General features: G+C 37.0%; 1 protein-coding gene across 1 annotated transcript; it reads left to right on the top strand.

Moving 5' to 3' along the window:
* The first annotated feature begins 7,168 nt into the window (after window positions 1-7,168).
* On the top strand, window positions 7,169-22,028 carry igflr1 (IGF-like family receptor 1). Its single transcript, XM_049467166.1, has 7 exons — window positions 7,169-7,408; window positions 13,521-13,710; window positions 13,876-13,924; window positions 16,650-16,884; window positions 17,070-17,159; window positions 17,440-17,550; window positions 18,525-22,028. Exons 1-7 carry the CDS (start codon window positions 7,294-7,296, stop codon window positions 18,848-18,850), a joined length of 1,116 nt encoding a protein of 371 aa, XP_049323123.1. The 5' UTR covers window positions 7,169-7,293; the 3' UTR covers window positions 18,851-22,028.
* Window positions 22,029-23,561: the final 1,533 nt, after the last annotated feature.

Below are 23,561 nucleotides of genomic sequence, written 5' to 3'. Positions count from 1 at the left end.
CTTTAGCTTTTAGCCAAACGTTTTTGGATTTTAGCTTTTAGTCAAAAGACTTTAAAATTTAGCTTTTAGCCAAAGGTTTTTGGACACTGCTATATCAGACAAAAGTATATAAGTATTCCACAATTTTAACCAACATGGTTTGAACTTTAGAATTCAGCTGAGAGTCAACAGCATAGCAAAAACAGCAATTATTATTTATTTTATTAATAATTATTTTCTTTTTATTGTATTGCCTTCCTTTTATTTTTGCTTTTTTATCATTTTTATTGGTCCTTTTGTACTCCTTTTTACATACTACCTTATTTACATCTGATGAACAATACTAAATCATTCAGCTTACTCAGTTACAATATTGTCCTTGTTATAGATTTAAATAAATTTATTTTTTAATATGAATATAATAATTACTTATTATTTTGATTATACTGATCTCTTGTCTCACCGTTTCATAGTCTTTCATTTGTTATGTATCATTCCTATAGTTAAATGTATGATATCACTAACCTGCTACACATTTAATAATTTTTTTTAGTACATTTCTGGGCTACATTGTTGACTAACATGTTAACTTGTTTATGTTATATTATTTAATGTATTTTGTGCATTTTTTTAAATATTGTGGGCACCAATTAAGGGTAACATCAGTAAGATTTTTCATGAAAAATGTGTTTTACAAAATAGCTGCAACTCACCATCAAAACACATGTTGTCAATCAAAATATATCTGCTGAAATATGTTATTAAATCTATTTGTATTCTACTTTTTTTACAGTTCCCTACTCCGGTGACATCAATTAAAAGTGATATGAAATCATGAGCTAAATGAGAAAAGAACTGATGAAATGAAGGCCAGTGGACATACAATGTGCTTTACTTCATAGATCAATACATTTTTTGTCATATAAATCATATTTTTCATAGATTAACGTCAAACCTCCTTTGTATGGAAAAGCCACCAGTACTTTTATCCTCCCAGCTTAGAAACATTCGTCTCTGCAGCAGAAAATACGCTTATGTGTGACATTTTCACTTCCTGTAGGTCATCTTTTTAAAGAAGGTGTGAAATTATAAGTAACACAATGACCTACAGGCAAAGGCCTTTCTGACACTGCCTGATGCAGCTTTTACACACACATATCTGAATGCTGAACATTAGGCTTGAGTAACCAATCATGAGATCAAACCTTAAAAGGGAATGGTGGCCTATGGTGGCCAGTGACCTAATCTAGCATTGCAACAGTGCTTCCACTGAATCAGCAAACTAGTCTGATTTTTATATACAGTGGCTTGCAAAAGTATTCATACCCCTTGAACTTTTTCACATTTTGCTGTGGATGACCATGGTCATTTCTTTTTGGCTCTTTCAGCCACATAAAATATTCTGCACAAAAATTTCAGTTATTTACACAGCCAAACATTATCAGTAAGATAAGTTACACTAAAAGTTAAATCTCTTTGAATGTTACTTTTCCAGCAAGTCAGCTCATCAAATTGTTTGCCCAGTTTGAGCAGAACTTCAAAAACTAATGTGGAAACAAAAGAAATGAGAGATAGAACATTTGGAATTTTAACGGCATTATTTTTGTCAGCATTCCTAGGCTTGGAGCACAGGCATGAAATGTTGTTGTGCACTTGAATAAATGTGGTTTTGAAACCGGCCTTGCTCGTGTAAAGAGAACTCTGAATTCTCAAAGCATGGAAATGGTTTGCCATGTTTGGTTTGGTTCGAATGGACAAAATTAATGAACTGGAACACTGATTGTGAGCTGGAACCTTTTATTTGATCACTTTTCCCCACAAGAACGACAACCATTATAAAGGGCAGTCTAAAAGGGAACTTTAACAATGCTTTTTTTAACCATGTTGTTTTTCAACTTTGTTTATTTTTTCATATCTCAAATAATAAACAAAAAACAAACACTAGGGAAGTAAAACAAAGACTATAAAATAAAGGATTTACCATTAGACTAATAAGCAAGCAAGCAAAATAAGCAAACACAGAAACATTAACTACAGAAAACAAACAAGAAACTAAACTCACACAAAACAACAGGATAGAGGATCAAACAAAGAGAAATCAAACAAAAAGACAGGGTCAAAATACAGAGGCTAGAGTTTACATAAAGACAGCGGGTCAAACACAAACAAAAAGCACGACAGAGAACAAAGGAGTGCATGGGGTATTTATACACAGGCACAGACAAGGGACACCTGTAGAAACAACAAGGGGGCGGAATTACAAATGATGCAGGCAGAATTACAGATGACAGGGCGGGGGTAAGGCGGGCACAAGACCAAACACAAAACAGAGCCATGTGAAGCACATGGAGCACATAGGGAGGTAAACAAAACAAGAGAACAGAAGACAGGAGCAGGAAGGACCAAAAAAAGAAAAGACACAAGACAGACACAGGCACAGGTGTGACAGGAAAAACATGTTGAGTAATCCCACATGGACAATACGCTCTTCTTCGTCCATGGAATTTTGAATTCCTAAAATGATCTGGTCATTCCACAGTCTGTCAATCTTCACACATGCTGGCCATTTTGTTGACTGGAAAGATTTTTCCGACTGTAATTTTGAGCGTTAGTATACTCCAGGTAATTATATTTAGTTTTTTATCTTTATTTTACTTTGTCCTCAGTTAGTCTTTCTCACTCCTGTTTATGGTTCAAGAAGTGCCAATCCAGAAAACACAAGATTATGTAAAACATCCTTCTACAGCCAAAAACTCAATCATTCCTGTAAATGAATGGTTTTGCAGTTAGCAGATAGTCAACTACAGATTCACATACACCCTCTTAAGACTAAACACATTATCTAACAGCATTTTTCAGACGTTACAACATTTTTGAAACTATAAACATAAATCATGCGCATAATTCTCCATCTTGACATGATTTTATTTTTATATGTGACTAACACATTGTGTTTTCATCATGTTTCATCACACCATTTATCTCAGATTTTCAATGTACTCCCAAACTGAACCAGTTCAAACAAACAAATGAATAATCTTCCTGTAATTTTCTATTTTAACCTTTTAAATGCTTAATGGCCAACAATGGTTTCAGGCATTCTGCCCACTGGTATAAATTAGGGGACTCATGCCGCCATAATTGCAAAAAACCCTGCTGAAGTCCTCTATAGTGTAGCAAAAATTAGACGACTAGACTTGTCTTTTACAAGAGTGCCCTCTAAGATACCAACTAACCCCACTGTTTTAACCAACAGTAAAAAACAAAGACATATCAAGCTAAATCAAAACCAGACATTATTATTTTCCTCTTTTTTTTTTTCTTTAAATACATGTTTAAATTAACATTTAAACAAATTAAAACAATGTTAGTTTTAGTCTTGGTTTATATTCATAAAGTAATATCTTTATGTTATACTTGTACTAGTGTACTTTCCTCTTGTGGTTGTTTGTAATATTTGTTTTAGAAGATATTTTCTTAAAAATCTTAAACTGGTTAAATCTAAAACTGGTTAGATCTTGTTAACATGGCTATTTTCTGGGTGATCTGAAGGTGGGCCAGCAGTGGAAAAAGTCAGTGGTGTGCCAAACTTATTAAGCTTTACTTTAAAAGGGGGCTCCCCCTTACACTTCCATCCCCCTCTAGATCCTACACTGATATACAAATAAGGAAATAGTTTTGCATGTAACAGTGGTAGTGAGTGTGGGGGTGTGGGGGTTTGTGGGGGTGAGAGTGTGGGTGTGTGTAGTAGGAGGAATGTTTCCAGCTGCAGTAATTCTTTATAACCAACCCAGTTATAGATTAGTGAGAGTAGCCCTGCTGATAAATTCAGCTCATGGCCAGCTTTTGCTGTTTGATGGTCTAAACTGGTCATCAAGGCAAAAACATGCGCTGGTAAAAAAAAAAGCTGATTAATTACCTCTTCACCAGCATGGTGTATGCCAAATTTAATTATATTCCAGCCAGTCGACCCGTTTGGTTATGATGATCATGCTGGTTATGCTGGTTAACCAGATGGGTTTCGCTGGTGGATCAACATGTCTTGCAAAGTTGCAAAGTATTCAAAATATGAAATACACAAATATACAATAAACAGAACAATTCATATTTATTTATTTATTTAAATGCTGAATATTTGTTTTCGCACAAAAACTGCAGCAGGATGTCAAAATAGAAAAAATACCACAGATTATGTAACCTTTCCACTTTCTTTCATGTATAATACTGTGTCTTTATAACATGTCAAGAACTTTACAAGAGCATTATAAATGCTTTGGAGCTCAACATCAAAGAATAGTAAACCATTTCTTAAAATATTTGCAATAGTTGCAGATTCTTAGCTCTCTTTGAGTCACTGGTTATCCTTGTAAATTTTGTGCTTTTTTGTTGTACATTTGGCTCCAGAGCCAAAAGCTATACAACCAGCTTCACCAGCCTTGAAACAGATACGAAAAACGATATGAAATACATATGAAAATTACATGATGCCAAATAGTGATGGAGGCATCTGTTCACAGAGAAAGAAACTCTGTATTTCCTTTTTTACTAGTAAAATTACAGATATACACACTGTAATTCATACTGGTAAAAAAAACTACATCACAGAACTAGAAAAACTAGGACCCATGTGACTTTTATGGCTGCCACACTCATTGTTACATGCACCATTGTGATGTGAGGATACCAAAGGTGTTCTCTACAATCAGTCTTGCTGGTGAAAGCCTGTAATTGAAGATTCTTTGCCTACTAAAGAGGTTAAAACCTGGGAAGGGCCTCATGAGATCTCCACGAACACATGTGGCTGAGGTTCCACATGCTCAGCTCCTGTCAGCACAGCATCTTCTGGTAGGCAAATGGTTACATCTCTGAGGGCATAGAAAAGGTCCCCCCTCTCCAGTCATCAGTGGTGGGAACTGGGAGTTTAAATGTACATGATAACTGCTATTCATAAAGCTTAATAAAAAAAGAATTACTTAAATTATTGCACAACCCCGGAGAGCTGCTTGCTTTGTTAAAAAAAGCCTTAATGATCTCACTCCCACGCTATCTTGTTCTCACGCATTAAGATCTCGTTTCCACGCTTTAATTATCTCGTTCGTATGGACACATGATTTCTTTTCCCCCCATGATGTCACCTTAGGGGCTTTGTAAAAGAAGTCAGTAAAAACACATTTTTTAATGTACATCGACATACTTAAGTTAGATTTACACACATAGTTGTGAGTTGTGAACATTTTAGTAAAAAATGCATGCACTGTTTGTTTATGGTTTCTATGGCGATATAATATAGTTTTTACATGGATACAAGTTTTAACACATAAATAAAGAGATGCATAGTGGATCCTTTCATACACATTATGTGCATTTCAAATAAAGTGAAGCGTTTGTACAAGTGTATAATGTTTAGGAATTGTGTACACAGACTGTTTCTGTATTAGTGATGGGAATTCCGGCTCTTTCTAGGGAGCCGGTTCTTCTGGCTCAGCTCACTAAGAAGATCTGGCTCTTTCAGCTCCCAAGTGCCTTCTTAGATTTTTTTGGTTGCTTAAATCAGTTTGCTACCAAATTATATGTAAAATGAATTACTAGTATAAAGACATACATTTTATGAAATATGTATTATTTATATGGCTTTATTTATACAAAAATAAATTATGAAACACCTCAAGTAAACAAACAGGTCCAATTTCTAAATGTGTATATTATTTGTAAATTTGCAACTATACAATGAAAAAAACAGCACCGAACAACATCAACAAAGTGTCACTCAACAAAATAAAAAATAAATAAACTTTAGCAAAGATTGGCATTTAAAAAAAGGAGCTTATCTTTGAGGGGTTAATTCTGTTTCTGTTAGGATCTGCCCTGTTTTGGAAGAGGTGTGCTACAATACACAGTTGGCGTCACATGTGCAAGACATGGGTAGATTGAGCACTTCCCTTCAATGTTGAATGCTCTTTTTGTCAATCAGAATGTGAATCAGTATCACATCTTTTTTAACCCTCCTATTATGTTACGGGTCCTACTCAACTGTTTTAAAGTTTGAAGATCTAGGAAAAATAGTTAAAAGTATTTTTTCAGAATGAAACTTCTTCTGCGCTGCATTAATGAGAATTAATATATAACATGAAAATGGTTCATCTCACATATTTTAACCACCCCCTGCACAAACAAAAATAAAACAAAATTGCAATGTTATGTTTCAGTGTAAGGTAAAGCTATAATGTTTTATATATTGGTCTTTTAAAAGTAATAAGGTAGTGAAACATTAAAAATATGTATTGAATATGTATTTTTATAAATGAAAAACAAGTTAATTATCTTAATTGAAGCATTACATGTTAGAGGTAAGTAACACCATTGCACTAAATATTGACAGAATAATTGGGGTTAATAATGGGGTTAGTAATGAAATATTCACACTGCTTGTTAGAATTTGTTTTGTCTTTTCAAACTGACCCGGGAACACCATTACTGTTCCTGACTAATGAACATAACAGGAGGGTTAAATGTTCCATTGTATCTAAATTCTGGCTTTTCTTCTTTCTTTTTGAAGAAAACTAATATTTCTGTGAGTATGAACCTTGGTAATATAATGTTTTTTTCATTCGCTAATCTTGATATAGAGTTTATTATTAATACTATTATTTTATTGAGTAAATACTACATGCCCTATTGTAAATACTTTACTTCAATATCAAAATTTGATATCTTATTAGTGGACTTTACTTGATCTTTGAAATCCTTTAGAATTGCTCAGAATAAGAAATGCCTAAAAACTGTAAGAATTTATGATGAGCTTTTATCGGCCTCTTGTTAATATATCTCCAATTTTATTATTTTTTTCTTTCTTAATGTATAATTTCATGCTGTCTTCTCTTGTGATTTATATTTATTATCTTGAAACTTTAAATAAAATATATAAAAAAAAGATTCACACTCTATAACTGTAACTAATAAACCATGTTTATTAGTTGACTAAGAGAAAAGCACTCTCTTCCCATTCCGCTCTTGCTCTGTGTACACACACCAATCACTCGCGACATAAAAAAAAAAAAAATCGGCGGCTCACTCTCAGGAGCCGGATCCCGTCGCTCATTTCAAAGAGGCGGGTCGTTCGCGACTGATCCATCACTACTCTGTATTCTTGCTGTCTGAGTGCCCGTGTTTGGAAACGCCCACTAGCCACAGCTCGCTCTGCGGGTGAGTCACGCCCCCAAGCGACTCGTCGTCTCCTGCACGCGCGACACAGAGCGGCTCTCTGGTGTTCAGTGTGGAGAGCAGTGCAGTCTGAGAGCAGGTCGAGCAGTGAAAATGTCTGGGTTGCGTTTACGGAGCTCTGAGCACTCTCTGAAATGCTGGAATGCTGAGGAATACTGGAATACCAAGACGTGTGTGCGATGTGAGACAAAGTTTAGCATTAAAGCGGGTAAGTAAGAGCCGAGACTGTGGGTGAATGTACAGAAAGACCTGAGCAGTTTTAAAGTGCAAGAATAAAATGATTATGATTTCTAGTCCAAGAATTGGTAAACCTTTTGTTATTTTTCTTGTTATTTGTCTTTATTAAATCATTGGTATTTCTAATTATACTAACTGTGTAAGAATTTCTCTATTAACGTTAATTGTGACTCTTGTACTTTATTTGTATTTTAGGCAAAATTAATAAGTATAATGGTGCCTATTCTGACAGGATTCTGAGGCAGCATAGGCAGCCAGTCATGTCCAAGCCCAAGTTTAGTATTACAGCCTTCTATTCTAATTTTATTGAATAAAATTGCTAAACAGCTAAACACTGTGTTGAACGTACTTTAATCATTTTAGGAAACAATTTGAGCCTTAATTTATTTTGCAAAATTAACCCTCCTTTTATGTTCATTTGTCAGGAACAGCAATGGTGTTCCTGGGACAGTTTGACTGATGCATGTTTATTTATCCAAAAGATGTCTAATATCAAAAAAATCCTAACAAGCAATGTAAATATTTCTCTCCATTACTAATTATTCTATAATTACTCAATATTCAGTGCAATAGTGTTCCTTACCTCTAATAGGTAATGGATCAATTAGGATAATTTTCTTGTTTTTCATAAAATAAAATGTTTAACCTTTTTAAACGTTTTACTACTTTATTACTTTTGAAAGAACAACATATAAACACAAGATTTATACATAGCAATGAAACATAACATTGCAATGTTGCTTTAGTTTTTGTTTTTTGCATGGGGTGGTTGCAAATATTTGAGATGAACCATTTTCATATTATATGCTGATTACACTAATTAAGGCAAGCAGAAGAAGTTTCATTCTGAAAAAAAAATTTAAACTATTTTTCCTAGATCTTCAAACGTTAAAACAATATAAAATAATATGTGATCTATAAGTTTACATAAGGTAGCCTTGTGGGTGGGGGTGCCTACACACTGACGGTGAGTGTCAGTAACTGGGGGAAACACCCGTAGTGGCAAATAGATGCTCTCAAATGCCAAAAAAAAAAAAACAAGCAGCCAATGGAAAACTCAAAGATTATTAGTCGACTTAATGGAAAGTAGTTGAATAATGTTTGGAAATATTCAGTTTTAAATAAATCAGGTAACATCAATACATATTGGTGCATTTGTAATCCAGTTTCAGGGACCTGCTTTATCATTACATTGCCTTCTGAGACAGTGTTTCAGGCACAGCACAATATTACACACAAAATTAACTCTTTTATTATTATTTTATATTCAACATCTGCGGTTCTGTGTCCATTTAAACATGAATTATCACACACATGAAATGCAGCTCAATGTGGACTGAATCCAAGTTTATTGTGGCACTAATGATATAAACAAAATGTATCACTGTATGATCCAATATTGTCCCTAATTTAACTTAAATTTAAAACCATTAAGTCCAGCCATTAAGTCATGTGTCACACCTCTGTTTCAAAAATGCATAAAGGTCTGCAAAGTTTTTTTTAGAAACACATGACCTGCACACAATGATGTCACTTCTTCTAGCAGAAATATGTAGAAGGCATTCACATATTACCGTATTATTTGCACTTTAAGGCGCACCTTATTATAAGGCGCACTATCAATGAACCTCAATTTCCTGGTCTATTTTCATACACAATGCGCACTGAATTATAAAGCACAGTTTAAGAGACAATAAAAGGAACTTCTAATTAAGCAGGTCTCGCCGCTTGGTGGTGGTGGGGGGTCGCTAACTAAGTTAAGTAAAGCTAAGTTAAGTAAACAAAACTGTAATAAAAAATACTTTATTTTAAAGTTAAACAAGTGCTGGATGTTCATCTACACAGATTTCTCTCATGAAAACTGTTTATTTGGGTGAGTAAAGCGCTTTGGTTTATTTACAGTAAGCTTAGATTCCCAAATTTCTCCAGCATTAAGGCTGGAGCATTAGCATTAGCGGCCAACCGCTAGAGGTTAACAGTTAATGCCACCAGACAGCGCTAAACTGAGTGTTCTGGTAAGCCAGGGCGATATTAGCTAGCGGGTCGTCCCACCTAGCTTATTTTAACACGGTAAATGCACAGGCTACAGTTCGATATACTCTGAATGAAGAAAAAGTTAGCGCGGTTAGCGGAGAATGCTACTGCTACTCTAGCAGTAGCTAGGGTTAGTAGCAGGCTACACTCTGATGTACTCCCCTCTAAATGACGAAAGAGATAGTGGTTAGCGGCGAATGCTAATGCTACTCCAGTTCGGTGCTGGAGAACTAAACTGAAACTCCTATATAACGCTGCGCTTCAGTGGAGTGGATTTACTGCTCCTTACAACCTGACTGGTAGAATTCACACATAGGGCACACCGGATTAAAAGGCGCACTGACGTTTTTTGGGGAAAATTAAAGGATTTAAGTGTGCCTTACAGTGCGAAAAATACGATAGCTGTGTTTTAAACTCTAGGCTGCATCACAGAAGGCTCCTTCAGATAGAGTCGAGTCTTGCAACCTATGTCAGCCTAAAGTATTCACTCATCCATACAAATAACTGATTTCTGGTGTTCCAAACCAAGCACTCAGGCATGCAGACTGCTTTTACAAACATTGTGAAACCACCTGTGCATCCAATCTAGTCATGAAATTTGATGGACTTGTATGACTGCACTGTGCCAAGGGTAAAGTTTGGTGGAGGGGGGATTATGGTGTGGGGTTAAGGTGACCAGATGTCCTCTTTTTCCCAGACATGTCCTACTTTTGAGACCTTAAAAAATGTCCGGGGGGAATTTCAAATTCGCCCGGGATTTTGTGTGACTGCCCACAGTTCATCGCATTGCCACGCCGTTCCATTCCACTCCATTCCAGGTTTCTTTGTATCGCAAATTAGTCACGCCCTTCTCCTCAAATCTATCTACTTTGCGGTGTGTGTGTTTGTGTTTGTGTGTGAAGACGAAAGCGGGTGCTTGCCAGTGTACTTCAGTGTTGAGCAGCAGACCGGGAGAGCAGGCTTTTGACGGAGGACACAAGGGACAGACATGAGCGGGAATGTTTAGCACATAAACAGGTAATATTGTTAGTAAAGTAAGGATAACACAGGGACTTTGAGGTGATGGAGGTAACGTTAGTAAAGTTAGGATTACACAGGGACTTTGAGGTGATGGAGGTAACGTTAGTAAAATTAGGATTACACAGGGACTTTGAGGTGATGGAGGTAACGTTAGTAAAGTTAGGATTACACAGGGACTTTGAGGTGATGGAGGTAACGTTAGTAAAGTTAGGATTACACAGGGACTTTGAGGTGATGGAGGTAACGTTAGTAAAGTTAGGATTACACAGGGACTTTGAGGTGGTGGAGGTAACGTTAGTAAAATTAGGATTACACAGGGACTTTGAGGTGATGGAGGTAACGTTAGTAAAATTAGGATTACACAGGGACTTTGAGGTGATGGAGGTAACGTTAGCTCTATTACATGTGAATGATTAGCAATGGATGATAAAAATAGGTGTCAAGAATGAGAAGTGTTGGATGAGCAGCAAGTGTGTATTTTTGGTTACATCATTTTGTTTTAGATATTTAGGTTAAAGGTGTGTTGAAAGGCTACATAGTTTGAGTTTTGTAGCCTCTAAGCTGTGGATCAACATGTTTTAAAAAGCACATGTGAAATAACAGATTTTAAAACTGATAAATGATCAGTTAACTTAAAAAGTAAGTGTAAAAAATATAAAAGTAATATTAGCAAAAGTTATGCCCACACTGAATAAGAGTAAAACAGAGTAAATGCTTTTAAGACAGAGTTGCATTGCATGAATTCATAAAGCAGCCCTGTCTGTAGCCTGATACAAATTCATGTTATAGCTGTTTAAAGGAGGAAGCACCTTTAAACTCAAGAATTAGAATTGAGTTGTTATATCAGACAAATTCAGAAAATACATATTATACATGAATTAAATACCACACCCCCACCCCCCCTGGCCCCTTCCTGTTCAAATATGACTGCGTGCACAATGCAAGATCCACAAAGACTAGGCTAAGTGAGTTTGGTGTAAAAGAACTTGACTGGCTTGTGCCAGTCCTGATCTTAACCTGATAGAACACCTTTGAAATGAGTTAGGGGGGTTAAATACTTTTGGCAACATAGTGTATATCCTTCACAGCCCTTGGTTATCTACAATTCACTGTTCTATTTTAGGATCTATTAAAATTGAAGTTATGTATGAGTGTAAAGAAGTTATAAGGGAAGACCCATTGCTTGGTCTAGGCATAACTGATTTTAATACATACCGCATTAAACTGTATTGGTTCAGCTGTAATCAACTGTATGCACAATATATAGACAGAAGTATGGGGACATCTGTCCTGTCATGGCTTTCTCCCAAAATAAAGAGTTTTAAAAAGAGATTATCCTATGTTTTTGGCATAACTGTTGTTCAAGGAAAGCTTTCTACTGTTTTTTGGTGCAGCACTGTTGTAAGGTTTTGCATTCAGTGAAAAGCATTAGAGAGTCAAGAATGTTGGATGATCACCACCTTACCTCATCCTCCCCAACTCCATAACTCATCAAAGAAAAAAGTTTTGGACAGAGCACCATTATTCCAGAGGTTTGGTGCCAATAGGTTTATGTTTATCTGCTCCAGAGAGTCCTGTTCTTGTTTTTTTGGTAATGTGTCTCTACATGGAGTACACAATCTCTGTTTGCACAACTTTGACAACAGTGGGTGCAACTTAAAGTAAAGAAGACTGCATTTTTTGGAAGGCGATACCCAAGTATTTTTATATGTATTTGTTTTTTTTGGTCTCATATCTATTAATGAGATGATTCCAGGTCTTGATATGAATAAACTGCCATGCCCCACCTCCACCTGCTAGACTTTGTACACAAGGCAGATTGGATCCACGATGCTGCTCCATGATGCTGATGACACCAGATGATTTTGCACATACTTTGACCTCCTAGAACGTTTGTAGAATTCCATGTTCTAAAGTACACACATCGTTTGATCTCGCATTTTACCAGATTTAGACAAAATGTCGGTGATTCTGCTGCTTTTGGCCAAACAAAGCACTTAATTTTCACCCAACCTGATGGCCTCTCTCTTCAGCAAGCCATTCCCATCAGTCTGCAGAACCAGAACCAATCTTATTTGGGCAGGTTGCCCATTAGCCCTCAACCCTCCCAGGTTCTAGTGTCCACCAGCTACATCATATTTGTTCCACATTCTGCTGGTTAAAGTGGCAATTCATATTATTTTGTCTCTAAAATGAAAGCAGAAGCATTTCTGAGTGGAGAAGGGATAAAATATTGTGTTTAATGGTACCAGTGTGCTGGAACGACTATGCCTGCTAGCTTTTTGCGGGAGTTCTTGTAGTCACATCACGCGTCTAGTCATATACGGCTCAGTTTTACTGAACGGTGGAGCAGAGGAGACTTCGGAAGGGGAAGCTTAGTGCTCAGTAGCTCCTTCACCCAAAGTAAAACCAAAGAAACAAAGGAGTGAAGGAAGCTCTGAAGGCAAAAAGGAATGCGATAGAGCCGTGCTAAAACCAGGATTAATATTGGAACGGTGGAGAGAGCGCTCTCTTTGACTGAACATACCCTGAAATCAGATTCGCCCACTCTGAAAGAAGATCTCATCACACCTGCCCAGTTTAAAATGATTCTTCTGCGTGCTCGGTGCAATTACTCATTTTCACCACAGAGGGCTCTCGAAACTTATGGACATCAGCTTTAATGTAAACATCATCTGAAGCTGTTAACCTGTATCTGCCTTTATTTTATGGATGGTACTGTTGCCATGTAAGTGTCAGGTAGGTAAATTAAATTAAATAGGTAAATTAGGTCAGTGCCATTTCAGTGTTTTTTAAAATTGAAGAATGTTAGGGTTGCTGTGGACTTCAGAGTTTTGTTATTGACCCTACTGCAGAAATGACCATGTGTAATTTTCCTAATAAAATGCTAAAATGCTTGTGAAGTAAAAGAGCCACCCAAAGGAAATGCAGCCTAATTGCAAAGACAGCAATTAGTGATTTTAAGTGTATTTGAAATTGTATACTTCATTTTTCTGAAAATCAACCGATTTTACAATTTCTTTTCACAGGCTATGAGTTCACTGCAAACTGCGGCCTGTCAGATGACGGCGGAAGGCATGAAGGAGTATACAGAGAGTGCGCACAGGGAACCTTCAATGATGGGACTTTTGTTCGGTGCAAAGTATGCTCCACTTGCCAGGCATCAGAATTATTGTCTGCTTGCACAACTATGTCTGATAGTCGCTGCTGCGGAAAAGGGTAAGATCTCCTAAATGAATTCCAGACTTTCAGACTACTAGAAGATCCAGTCTCAGCATTTGGATCCAGTAACTGCAACTGAAGATTGTTTTTATAACCAACATCAGACTAGAACATTTTGTATTCTTGGCTAAGTTTTAAAGTGTTCCTTAAATATTTTTGCAGGCAGCATGAATGCAAAGATCCCAGCCAACCTACTACAGCAGGAAGCACAGTAGGTGATCTAGGGACAGTTTTTTTTTTTTTTAACTGTCGGCCCTGTTACAGTCTAATACCATGGTGTTTAACGTTTAGTGTTTAACACTATAGTAAAATAGTAGTTTAAATGTATGAGGAAATTATTTGTTCCAAAAGAGCTCAGTACTTTACTTAGTACTTGTAACAGTACACACATTTTACGCTTTACTTTGCACTATGGTTTCTTTGGACCTCATCATTTTGTATGAGTTTTGGCACATCAAATTTAAAAAATAGCAAATCCATGTTTCTTACAGTTAGGTCTGTGTACTGGCAAGAACTTGGCGATACAATATGCATCACAATAGAGGAATTACAAAATGTCAAAATATTGATATATTTAGTGGTACTGTAAGCACAACAGTATAATGCAATAATGTGTTTAAAATATGTATTTATTTTCACTGATTTCAAATCCCAAAGTGAGAACATTGAGAGATAAAGAATAAAGAGAGATTAAAAGAGCACATTGCTCACTCTCTCTACATGTTGCAGAGAGAAGAGACAGAAGGGCAAGGAGGGGGGACAAACAGGACTACAGTTACCAAAGCAACTCTTTGAATCATGCAAATCCAAGAGCTTATAGCTGATGGTGGCATGTGCGTTTGCGCAATTACTGTATTTACCCCAATAGCCATATTTTGTAAATGCGACTGCATGCACCAAACCACAATCATCACTAAATTCCTGAATTACGATATTTGATTCAAGTACACATATTCAAAAATAAATATACTCAGTATTAGTATTTTAACCACATTATGAACTTCATAGTTCCATATACTTTGGTACAAATGGCAATAAAAAAAAACAAAGACTAGCACTTTCTTTCAGTTATTTTGAACATATATACTACCGTTCAGTTTGGGGTCACATTGAAACGTCCTTATTTTTGAAGGAAAAGCACTGTACTTTTCAATGAAGATAACTTTAAACTAGTCCTAACTTTAAACAAATACACTCTGTACATTGCTAATGTGGTAAATGACTATTCTAGCTGCAAATGTCTGGTTTTGTTGCAATATCTACATAGGTGTATAGAGGCCCATTTCCAGCAACTCTCACTCCAGTGTTCTAATGGTACAATGTGTTTGCTCATTGGCTCAGAAGGCTAATTGATGATAAGAAAACCCTTGTGCAATCATGTTCACACACCTGAAAACAGTCTAGCTCATTACAGAAGCTACAAAACTGACCTTCCTTTGAGCAGATTGAGTTTCTGGAGCATCACATTTGTGGGGTCAATTAAACGCTCAAAATGGCCAGAAAAAGAGAACTTTCATCTGAAACTCGGCAGTCTATTCTTGTTCTTAGAAATGAAGGCTATTCCATGCGATAAATTGCTAAGAAATTGAAGATTTCCTACAACGGTGTGTACTACTCCCTTCAGAGGACAGCACAAACAGGCTCTAACCAGAGTAGAAAAAGAAGTGGGAGGCCGCGTTGCACAACTAAGCAAGAAGATAAGTACATTAGAGTCTCTAGTTTGAGAAACAGACGCCTCACAGGTCTCCAACTGGCATCTTCATTAAATAGTATCCGCAAAACACCAGTGTCAACATCTACACTGAAGAGGCGGCTGCGGGATTTTGGGCTTCAGGGCAGAGTGGCAAAGAAAAAGCCATATCTGAGACTGGCTGATAAAAGAAAAAGATTACGATGGGCAAAAGAACACAGACATTGGACAGAGGAAGACTGGAAAAAAAGTGTTGTGGACGGATGAATCCAAGTTTGAGGTGTTTGGATCACAAAGAAGAACGTTTGTGAGACGCAGAACAAATGAAAAGATGCTGGAAGAATGCCTGACGCCATCTGTTAAGCATGGTGGAGGTAATGTGATGGTCTGGGGTTGCTTTGGTGCTGGTAAGGTGGGAGATTTGTACAGGGTAAAAGGGATTCTGAATAAGGAAGGCTATCACTCCATTTTGCAACGCCATGCCATACCCAGTGGACAGCGCCTGATCGGAGCCAATTTCGTCCTACAACAGGACAATGACCCTAAACACACCTCCAAATTGTGCAAGAACTATTTACAGCAGAAGCAGGCAGCTGGTATTCTATTGGTAATGGAGTGGCCAGCGCAGTCACCAGATCTGAACCCCATTGAGCTGTTGTGGGAGCAGCTTGACCCAGAAGTACGCCAGAAGTGCCCATCCAACCAATCCAACTTGTGGGAGCTGCTTCTAGAAGTGTGGGGTGCAATTTCTCCAGCTTACCTCAACAAATTAACAGCTAGAATGCCAAAGGTGTGCAATGCTGTAATTGCTGCAAATGGAGGATTCTTTGATGAAAGCAAAGTTTGATGTAAAAAAAATGTTATTTCAAATACAAATCATTATTTCTAACCTTGTCAATGTCTTGACTCTATTTTCTATTCATTTCCCAACGTATGGTGGTGAATAAGTGTGACTTTTCATGGAAAACACAAAATTGTTTGAGTGACCCCAAACTTTTGAACGGTAGTGTAGTTGTGAAAGTTATACTTTGTTCCATCTACTGCTTTGAGGTAGCTAGTTTATACAGCCTGTCGTATGTTAATGAAGCAGTAAAGTCTAAACTATAGCATACACACATCAAAACATTCTGCTTCGTAACTTCATTTTTAATTCATTTTATTTCAAATGTGAGAACATTGAGAGATAAATAATAAAGTGAGATTAAAAAGAGCAATATTTTGTACACTTACACTCATCCTTTTTTAGGCAGGTACAACAACTGAAAAACCAACAACTTCAACCATGACAACCAGTAAAACTGCTTTCAAAAAACTATTCCCAGTAACCACTTCAGCCAAGACCAACGAAACAGCTCCAACAAAGACCACCCAAACACTTTCGGCAAAGATCATCCAAACATTTCCAACTAAGGTCACCCAGATGTTTCCAGCACAGGCCACGCAATTGCTTCCAACAACTCCCGGGAACATCCATGATCCATGTAAGTTGTATTTATTTTTACAGTAATTCAGTTTTTGCAAAATGTGCGCTTACAAAAAAGTTTTCATTTTCCAATTCAACTGAATTGTTTTATTAAATATGTAAAGAACATACTGTAAAAATTAAATGCCCCAAAAAAAGGATATACGCTTTTTGTGTGACAGATAATTTAATTCTTATATACAGGGCTTGTACCGGTTGCAGTTACTTTTATCATCCTGCTGTTTGCTGGCTTGTGGATTGTGATTCACATTCTAAAGAAAAGAAACTGCAGAGGTGAGCGTGGCTGTTTGGAGAGGGGGTTGAGTTATATCCTGTTCTTGTTATGCAGGAAAAAGGAAATGTCTTAAATGTTCTACACACATTAGGGGTCAGGTACAATAGCTTTATTATGGGAAATAAAACCTGCACTTCTCGTCTCTACTTAAAAATATTTAACAAAAAGTAAAGTTTTGTAAATGCTCCACCACCTTTCCACACAAAGGATATTTTTACACAAATTAATACCATCATCTGAAGTCTTACTAACGTTTTTTTTTCTGGTTCTGTTCAAAAGAGATAAAAAGACGCTTTAGTGACAAAAGAAATCACATCCATCTGGAAGGCAGCAACGAACGTTTGAAGGCAGAAAGCACCAAGGACCTGCTGGATATAAACAACCTTTTGTGTGAGTAGTGCTAACATTAGAGCTCCAGTATGAATTCAGCATACTGCTATCAGTGGCCAGCATGCAAAAATCCTGCTGCTCAGCCAGTGCAGCAATCTTTATAGGCACTATGGTACATTTTTATAATGCCACCAGGCACTTACCTGAACATAATAGAGAGAGTGTGGCTAAAAATGAAAACTTACATTGATGGAATAAATGCAAGTTTAAAGCAGCATTCCCTAAGACTATTTCTTTTGCAATTGAAAACTGTACCATTGCTAAGTTGGGAGGAGACAAAATATCATAATTTATAGTATCAGTGCCTTGGAATGACCATCCCTGCAACACCTAATATATTTGTTCTAAAAACAGAATGGTCTGGCAGGTTTATTGTTTGACGTTGGATGTAATAACTCTCTACATATTAACAGAACTTCATATATATGAACAAAATTAACACAATAATATACCCCAAAACACAGAATCTGCATTAACCTGCAGTAAGGGTTCTCTTTAACATGATCTGTGCAATTACACATTCTGACCAGAGAGGTCACTAAATCCCTAAGTCCCAAAAAAATTACTGACTGTCTCTTTAAAAACTTAAAAACTTTTACTCCCAAATACAGTTCATCCTATTGTGGGGGCACCACATTTTGTCCATTAAAGGGGCTTTCATTAAGACACTTCTCCTCACCCTCACACATATAGGAGAACTCTACAGGGATAGCATACTGTAAAGGCACTTTACTACAGTGGGCTTTTCTACGGGAAGGGCAGACAAGCATTTATCAATACACATTAACCACATTAACCCCCTCCCCCCTTCATCCATTGCGTTTGCCAGTGGTTGCTTAGCTATTTTGTCTGGATCTACAAGAATTTTTGGGGTGATCTTGGTTTGCATCTCACAGATTTACAGCCAATTTTCATCTAACTGGGAGGTAAAACATTCTCCAGCTGTGCATCTCATATTTGATTTGTATTTTCAGCCCAGGAAATCCAGGCTGCTCCACTCCAGTCAGTGCTGAATAATCTGGATGTGGTGGATGAACTTGTGCTATTGCTGGACCCGGACACCCCTGGAGCGAAGAACACACGGCACCTTGCTGCAAACTGTTCAATCCCCTTCACCTGGATCAACTATGCCTACTCAATGAAAGAGAGCAAAAGTCCTCTGGTCGCTATGCTGGAAAAGGTCATTGCCAAAAACCCGAACTGGAACGTAGGTCACTTAGCTGGTTTACTAAACAACATTGAGCGGAACGATGCTGTGGCTGTACTCGCAAAGATCACTTTAACTGAGGAGGAAGTGTAGTTCAGATTTGGTGCAAAAAAAAAAGTTTTAAAGCTGTAAACATATTAACACTCTAGTAGTACTATGTTTAATTATACACTGACATGCCCAAAAATCAAGTCATGGGAAAGCTTGAGAGTGTCCACACATTTATAAGTTTAATAAGTGAAATGTTATCTTGTGAGTGAGGTTGAACCCTGGCCAACATGCTCATGGCAAGGCCACATGAATTATTAAAGTAAGGCCTTATGATGGTTGCAAGATATTAATGAAAGCAATGCTCGACTTACAGTTCCATGTGTGTACTGGAGATGCATTACAGAAGGCATTAGGACCAGTAGCATCTGGCTAAACATTGTCTGTGCAAATAGTCAGTGCAGCATTCTTTAGCTTTCTGGAACCTACTTCCTGTCCCATGGCAAGAATATGGCATGTCAGTGTATTTTCTGTTTTCTAACATGTTTGGTCACACTGTGGTAGTCTTCACCCTCTTCCATAGGAGGAGTCATAATGAGTGGGTTGGATAATTGGCTGTGTAAATCGGGGAGAAAATGGGATAAAAAAACAAAAACTAAGGCTTTTGTCTGCATTTTGGCCTGTCGTCCACATAAAGAGACATGATTGAGTCCTATAATAAGATATTTCAAATTATAATGAAACTTGTGCAGACAAATAAATATTATAAAGACAAATATATACTGCTTAGTTTCAAGATACTTTTGTCACCTTCGTGCAGTTTGTGTGGCACTAAGACATATGAATTATAAGGTTTCTATGATTCTCTTCTTGCACTTATTTTTTAGATTTTGCACTCATGTTTTCATGATGAAGAACTGTTTTATATGATATCACGTCCATTTTTGTCGTTCTTTTTTTTGCTGATGCTGAGATATATTTTTTTTTAAACAAGCACTCATTTTTTGCACTGACATTTTAACATTGTGTGTACGTTGAACATGAAGTGCTTGGGAATTTCCACACTGGTATATGTTATGTGGTGTTTTCTTGTAAATGAGGCTGAGCACTGACCAGCTATCTCATGGCAAGGAAACGTGAATTATTGGAGCGTAGCCTGGGGTATGACCGGTAATATGTCATAGAAGGCATTATCACCCACAGTGGGCAGTGCAGTGAGTGTAGTGTAGTAATGATCGAGAACGGCAGTGTCTGGCTGAAACTGTCCAAGCTAACACACAAGTGACTTTTTCTAACATTCTAACATGGAGCCATACACACATATGGGGCATGGTGCTTTCATGTCTTGTGAGATGTAGCATGTCTTTAGAGATACATGACATAACTCATATCCCAGTGTTAATAGGATATTACTGAGGTTCCGTGTAAGAACACCACAGCACAGCAGTAAAGAGAGCGGGTACTGTATGTGGACCATGAATCACCACCAAAACCTTTTCTGTCCTCATGTCTGTTAACAAATATAAATGAAGGAACTGTGCATGCTGCTTTGGTGAAAAGCCAAAGTTCCCATGAACCTTGTGTATTAAGAAAAAGCACAGCAGTACAGCAAAATTGGACTGGGGTATAGGTTGCCAAGGTTAAAGAACATCTTAAATTTTGAGGAAGTGGAAAGTTTTGCTATCAAGCCAAAGTATATGGCTGAGTGTTGTTTTCAGAGCTGCTTCAACACTTCCAGTTATTCTATTGTACATGTGGGACAGTCTGTAGTGGAGTTAATTCCGACCCTGCATTGTGATTGGTGTTCTATGAGCCATTATCAACCAGTAATGCACTGTAACCAAAACTCTCCATGTATCAACCTAGCAACGTTACAAAAGATCGGACCTTTGGAGGCGTGGACTCCACAATGGGGGTGTAAGAAAAAATCAATATTGTACTGTATTAATTTTATTATCAGTTAAAAATGCAGTACTGAGCTTATAATTATTAGTTTACATGTTAGGATCTGTGACAGATAAGTAATCACTGCTTTAGATCTGGGTCATGCTGCTTGCCATCAGCAGCAGAGAGAGCACAATTGGCCTATATGTTGTGAGATAAAGAGATGGCTCATACCATTAAGCCTTAATTGCCCACTGACCCTTTGTTGGTTTCCGACCCAATTTGAGACTGACCACCACTGAATACTGGGAACACCTCACAAGACCCGTCTGATGTTTTGGACAACCGTTCTGACACAGTTGTCAAGCCATCTCAATATCCAATCCCTTCATAGTTGCCACTGCAGGTTTTTACTTCACTTGAAGTGAAAGTGGTTGAAGTGGTATTAATAATATGGCTGGTCGGTGCATTTTTTTAATTCAATACTCAATACTTCAATACTTTAATAATTTATTCTGGAACAACACTTTTATCTTCATTCTTATGTTTTATGCAGTATTATTTTCATTTTATTCCCAAAATTGTACATTTTACATTATCTGCCTTTATTTTGTTTTTTTGTCTTTGTAAAAACCTACATGTTTGATCAGGCCTTTAGCTCAGCTTAAAACACTGCAGCTCCGCCCACTTTTATTCTGAAACGGCACTTTTATATCATGTTTTATTCATGCTTTATTCTTTTTTTTAATGATTTTTAATTCCTTGTTGTTCTTTTACATGTTTTTAATTTTACTTCTCTTTGTTTTAATCATGTTTGAATCAATCATGCTTTATTCTTATTTAAGTTTTTATTTCAATTTTTACTGTTATTCTTTTACATGTTTTTTTAATTTGACTTCTCTGTGTATTTTCTAATTTGTAAAGCACTTTGAATGACCGTTGTGTATGAAAGGTGCTATATAAATAAACTTTCCTTGCCTTGCCTTTGTATATTCACCTTTTATGAAATTGTGTAAATGTGCATCAACGGTGCCCTACAAGATTTTATATTTATATTTTAACAGTTGATCATCTATTTAAACAACTATTGCTTACTGTTTTCTTTACTCTAATTATTCTTTTTTAAGTGCAGTCATGGCTGATAAGTGATTTAGTTAGTATAATTCTGATACATTTCAAGAATGCTAAGTGAAAACCACAATCTTAAAACCATGTTATCAAAACCATTTTTACAAAATGGTTTACTGATATGTTATACATAGCTTTGTGCTTTTAATTCACATAATGTACTACTTTGTCAAATTTCATGTCCCCATAATTTCTGACTGGATCTTTCTATTAAATTGTAAGATCTACTTAATGATGTATTTGTAATATTAAAGAAAATTCTATTTTTGAATTCTTTTTGTGATTCCTTCGTTTCCATTCTGATTTTGAGAGTTTGTGTGGCTTAAATCAGGATAACTTTGAGGAGCTGTAAAAAAAAAATGCTCACCAGTGCATGTTAATATTCAGCACTTATTTTTTTTTTAGAACAAGCATACTTACTGGGTTAGTTTATCAGTTCCATTTCCTGACTATTTGGTGCTAAATTCAAAAGTAGAAAAACCTAGAAATTAGGAAACATTGACAAAATCTATTTTACATATACATATACATCTACAGGGGTTGGACAATGAAACTAAAACACCTGTCATTTTAATGCGGGAGGTTTCATGGCTAAATTGGAGCAGCCTGGTGGCCAATCTTCATTCATTGCTCATTGCACTGCAGTAAGAGCAGAGTGTGAAGGTTCAATTAGCAGGGTAAGAGCAAAGTTTTGCTCAAAATATTGCAATGCACACAACATTATGGGTGACATACAAAAGAGGACAATACTGGCGCATCTGTGACCAAGACAGCAAGTCTTTGTGATGTATCAAGAGCCACGGTATCCAGGGTAATGTCAGCATACCACCAAGAAGGATTAACTGTGGACGCAAGAGGGAGCTGTCTGAAAGGGATGTTCGGGTGCTAAGCCGGATTGTATCCAAAAAACATAAAACCACGGCTGCCCAAATCACAGCAGAATTCAATATGCACCTCAACTCTCCTGTTTCCACCAGAATTATCCGTCACCACAATAAATTATTGTGGTCTGTCTAAAGCGCTGCCACTATAAGCAGGAGGTCGCAGGTTCTGAGGAAGCATGTGTTAGTCTTTGGCCTGCTGGTGTGTTGGGTCATTACTAGTGATAGGGGTAGTCCTAATAAGTGGGTTGGGTAATTGGCCGTGTAAATTGGGGAGAAAATTAGAAATAAAATTATATTAAAAAAAATATATATAAAAAAATTTATAAAACCCCTGTACATATAACTGGTGGCAGGAAGCTGTGCAAGTCTTGTGCTTAAATGGCTAAAAAAAACCATCAAACCACTATCTTTATCTTTGACAGGGTTGTGTAAACTATTTTTCAAATTGATGTTTAATTTCATGATGTCTCTTAATATTAAACTTCTTAAATCCGGCAACTTTTAGACTCTTTTGCCCTTTTTCTGCGCTACAACTGAACACTCTCGGCCCTTTTAAAAACTCTTTGGCCTGTTTATCTGCGCTACAACTGCACACTCTCTCTGCTTATACACTTTTTGGCCCGTTTTTCTGCGCTACAACTGAGCACTCTCTCCGCTTTTATACTCTTTGGCATCTTTTTCTGCGCTAGAACTGAGCACCCTCTCTGCTTTTAGACTCTTTGGCCCATTTTTCTGCACTAGAAACGCGCACCCTCTCCGCTTTTATACTCTTTGGCCCGTTTTTCTGCGCTACAACTGCGCACTCCCTCCGCTTTTAGACTCTTTGTAGAGCTTAGATCGGGCCTAAAAAATCCGACCCAGCCCGAGCCCGTGCACATTCTGTCTGAGCCCGACCCGCCCCATAAACTGTCTGTTTTCGG

Source organism: Astyanax mexicanus, chromosome 18, assembly GCF_023375975.1.
Source record: "Astyanax mexicanus isolate ESR-SI-001 chromosome 18, AstMex3_surface, whole genome shotgun sequence".
Classification (NCBI taxonomy): Eukaryota; Metazoa; Chordata; class Actinopteri; order Characiformes; family Acestrorhamphidae; genus Astyanax; species Astyanax mexicanus.
The sequence above is the reverse complement of the archived record's forward strand: the minus strand, read 5'-3'. Positions and strand labels throughout refer to the sequence as shown.

What these genes read in the sequence shown, in the direction of transcription:
- igflr1 (XM_049467166.1), top strand. Translation starts at nt 7,294, where the DNA reads ATGTCTGGGTTGCGTTTACGGAGCTCTGAGCACTCTCTGAAATGCTGG. An exon ending in AAAGTTTAGCATTAAAGCGG is followed by an intron (nt 7,409 to 13,520) that starts GTAAGTAAGAGC and finishes TTCTTTTCACAG; the next exon opens with GCTATGAGTTCACTGCAAAC. An exon ending in AGTCGCTGCTGCGGAAAAGG is followed by an intron (nt 13,711 to 13,875) that starts GTAAGATCTCCT and finishes ATATTTTTGCAG; the next exon opens with GCAGCATGAATGCAAAGATC.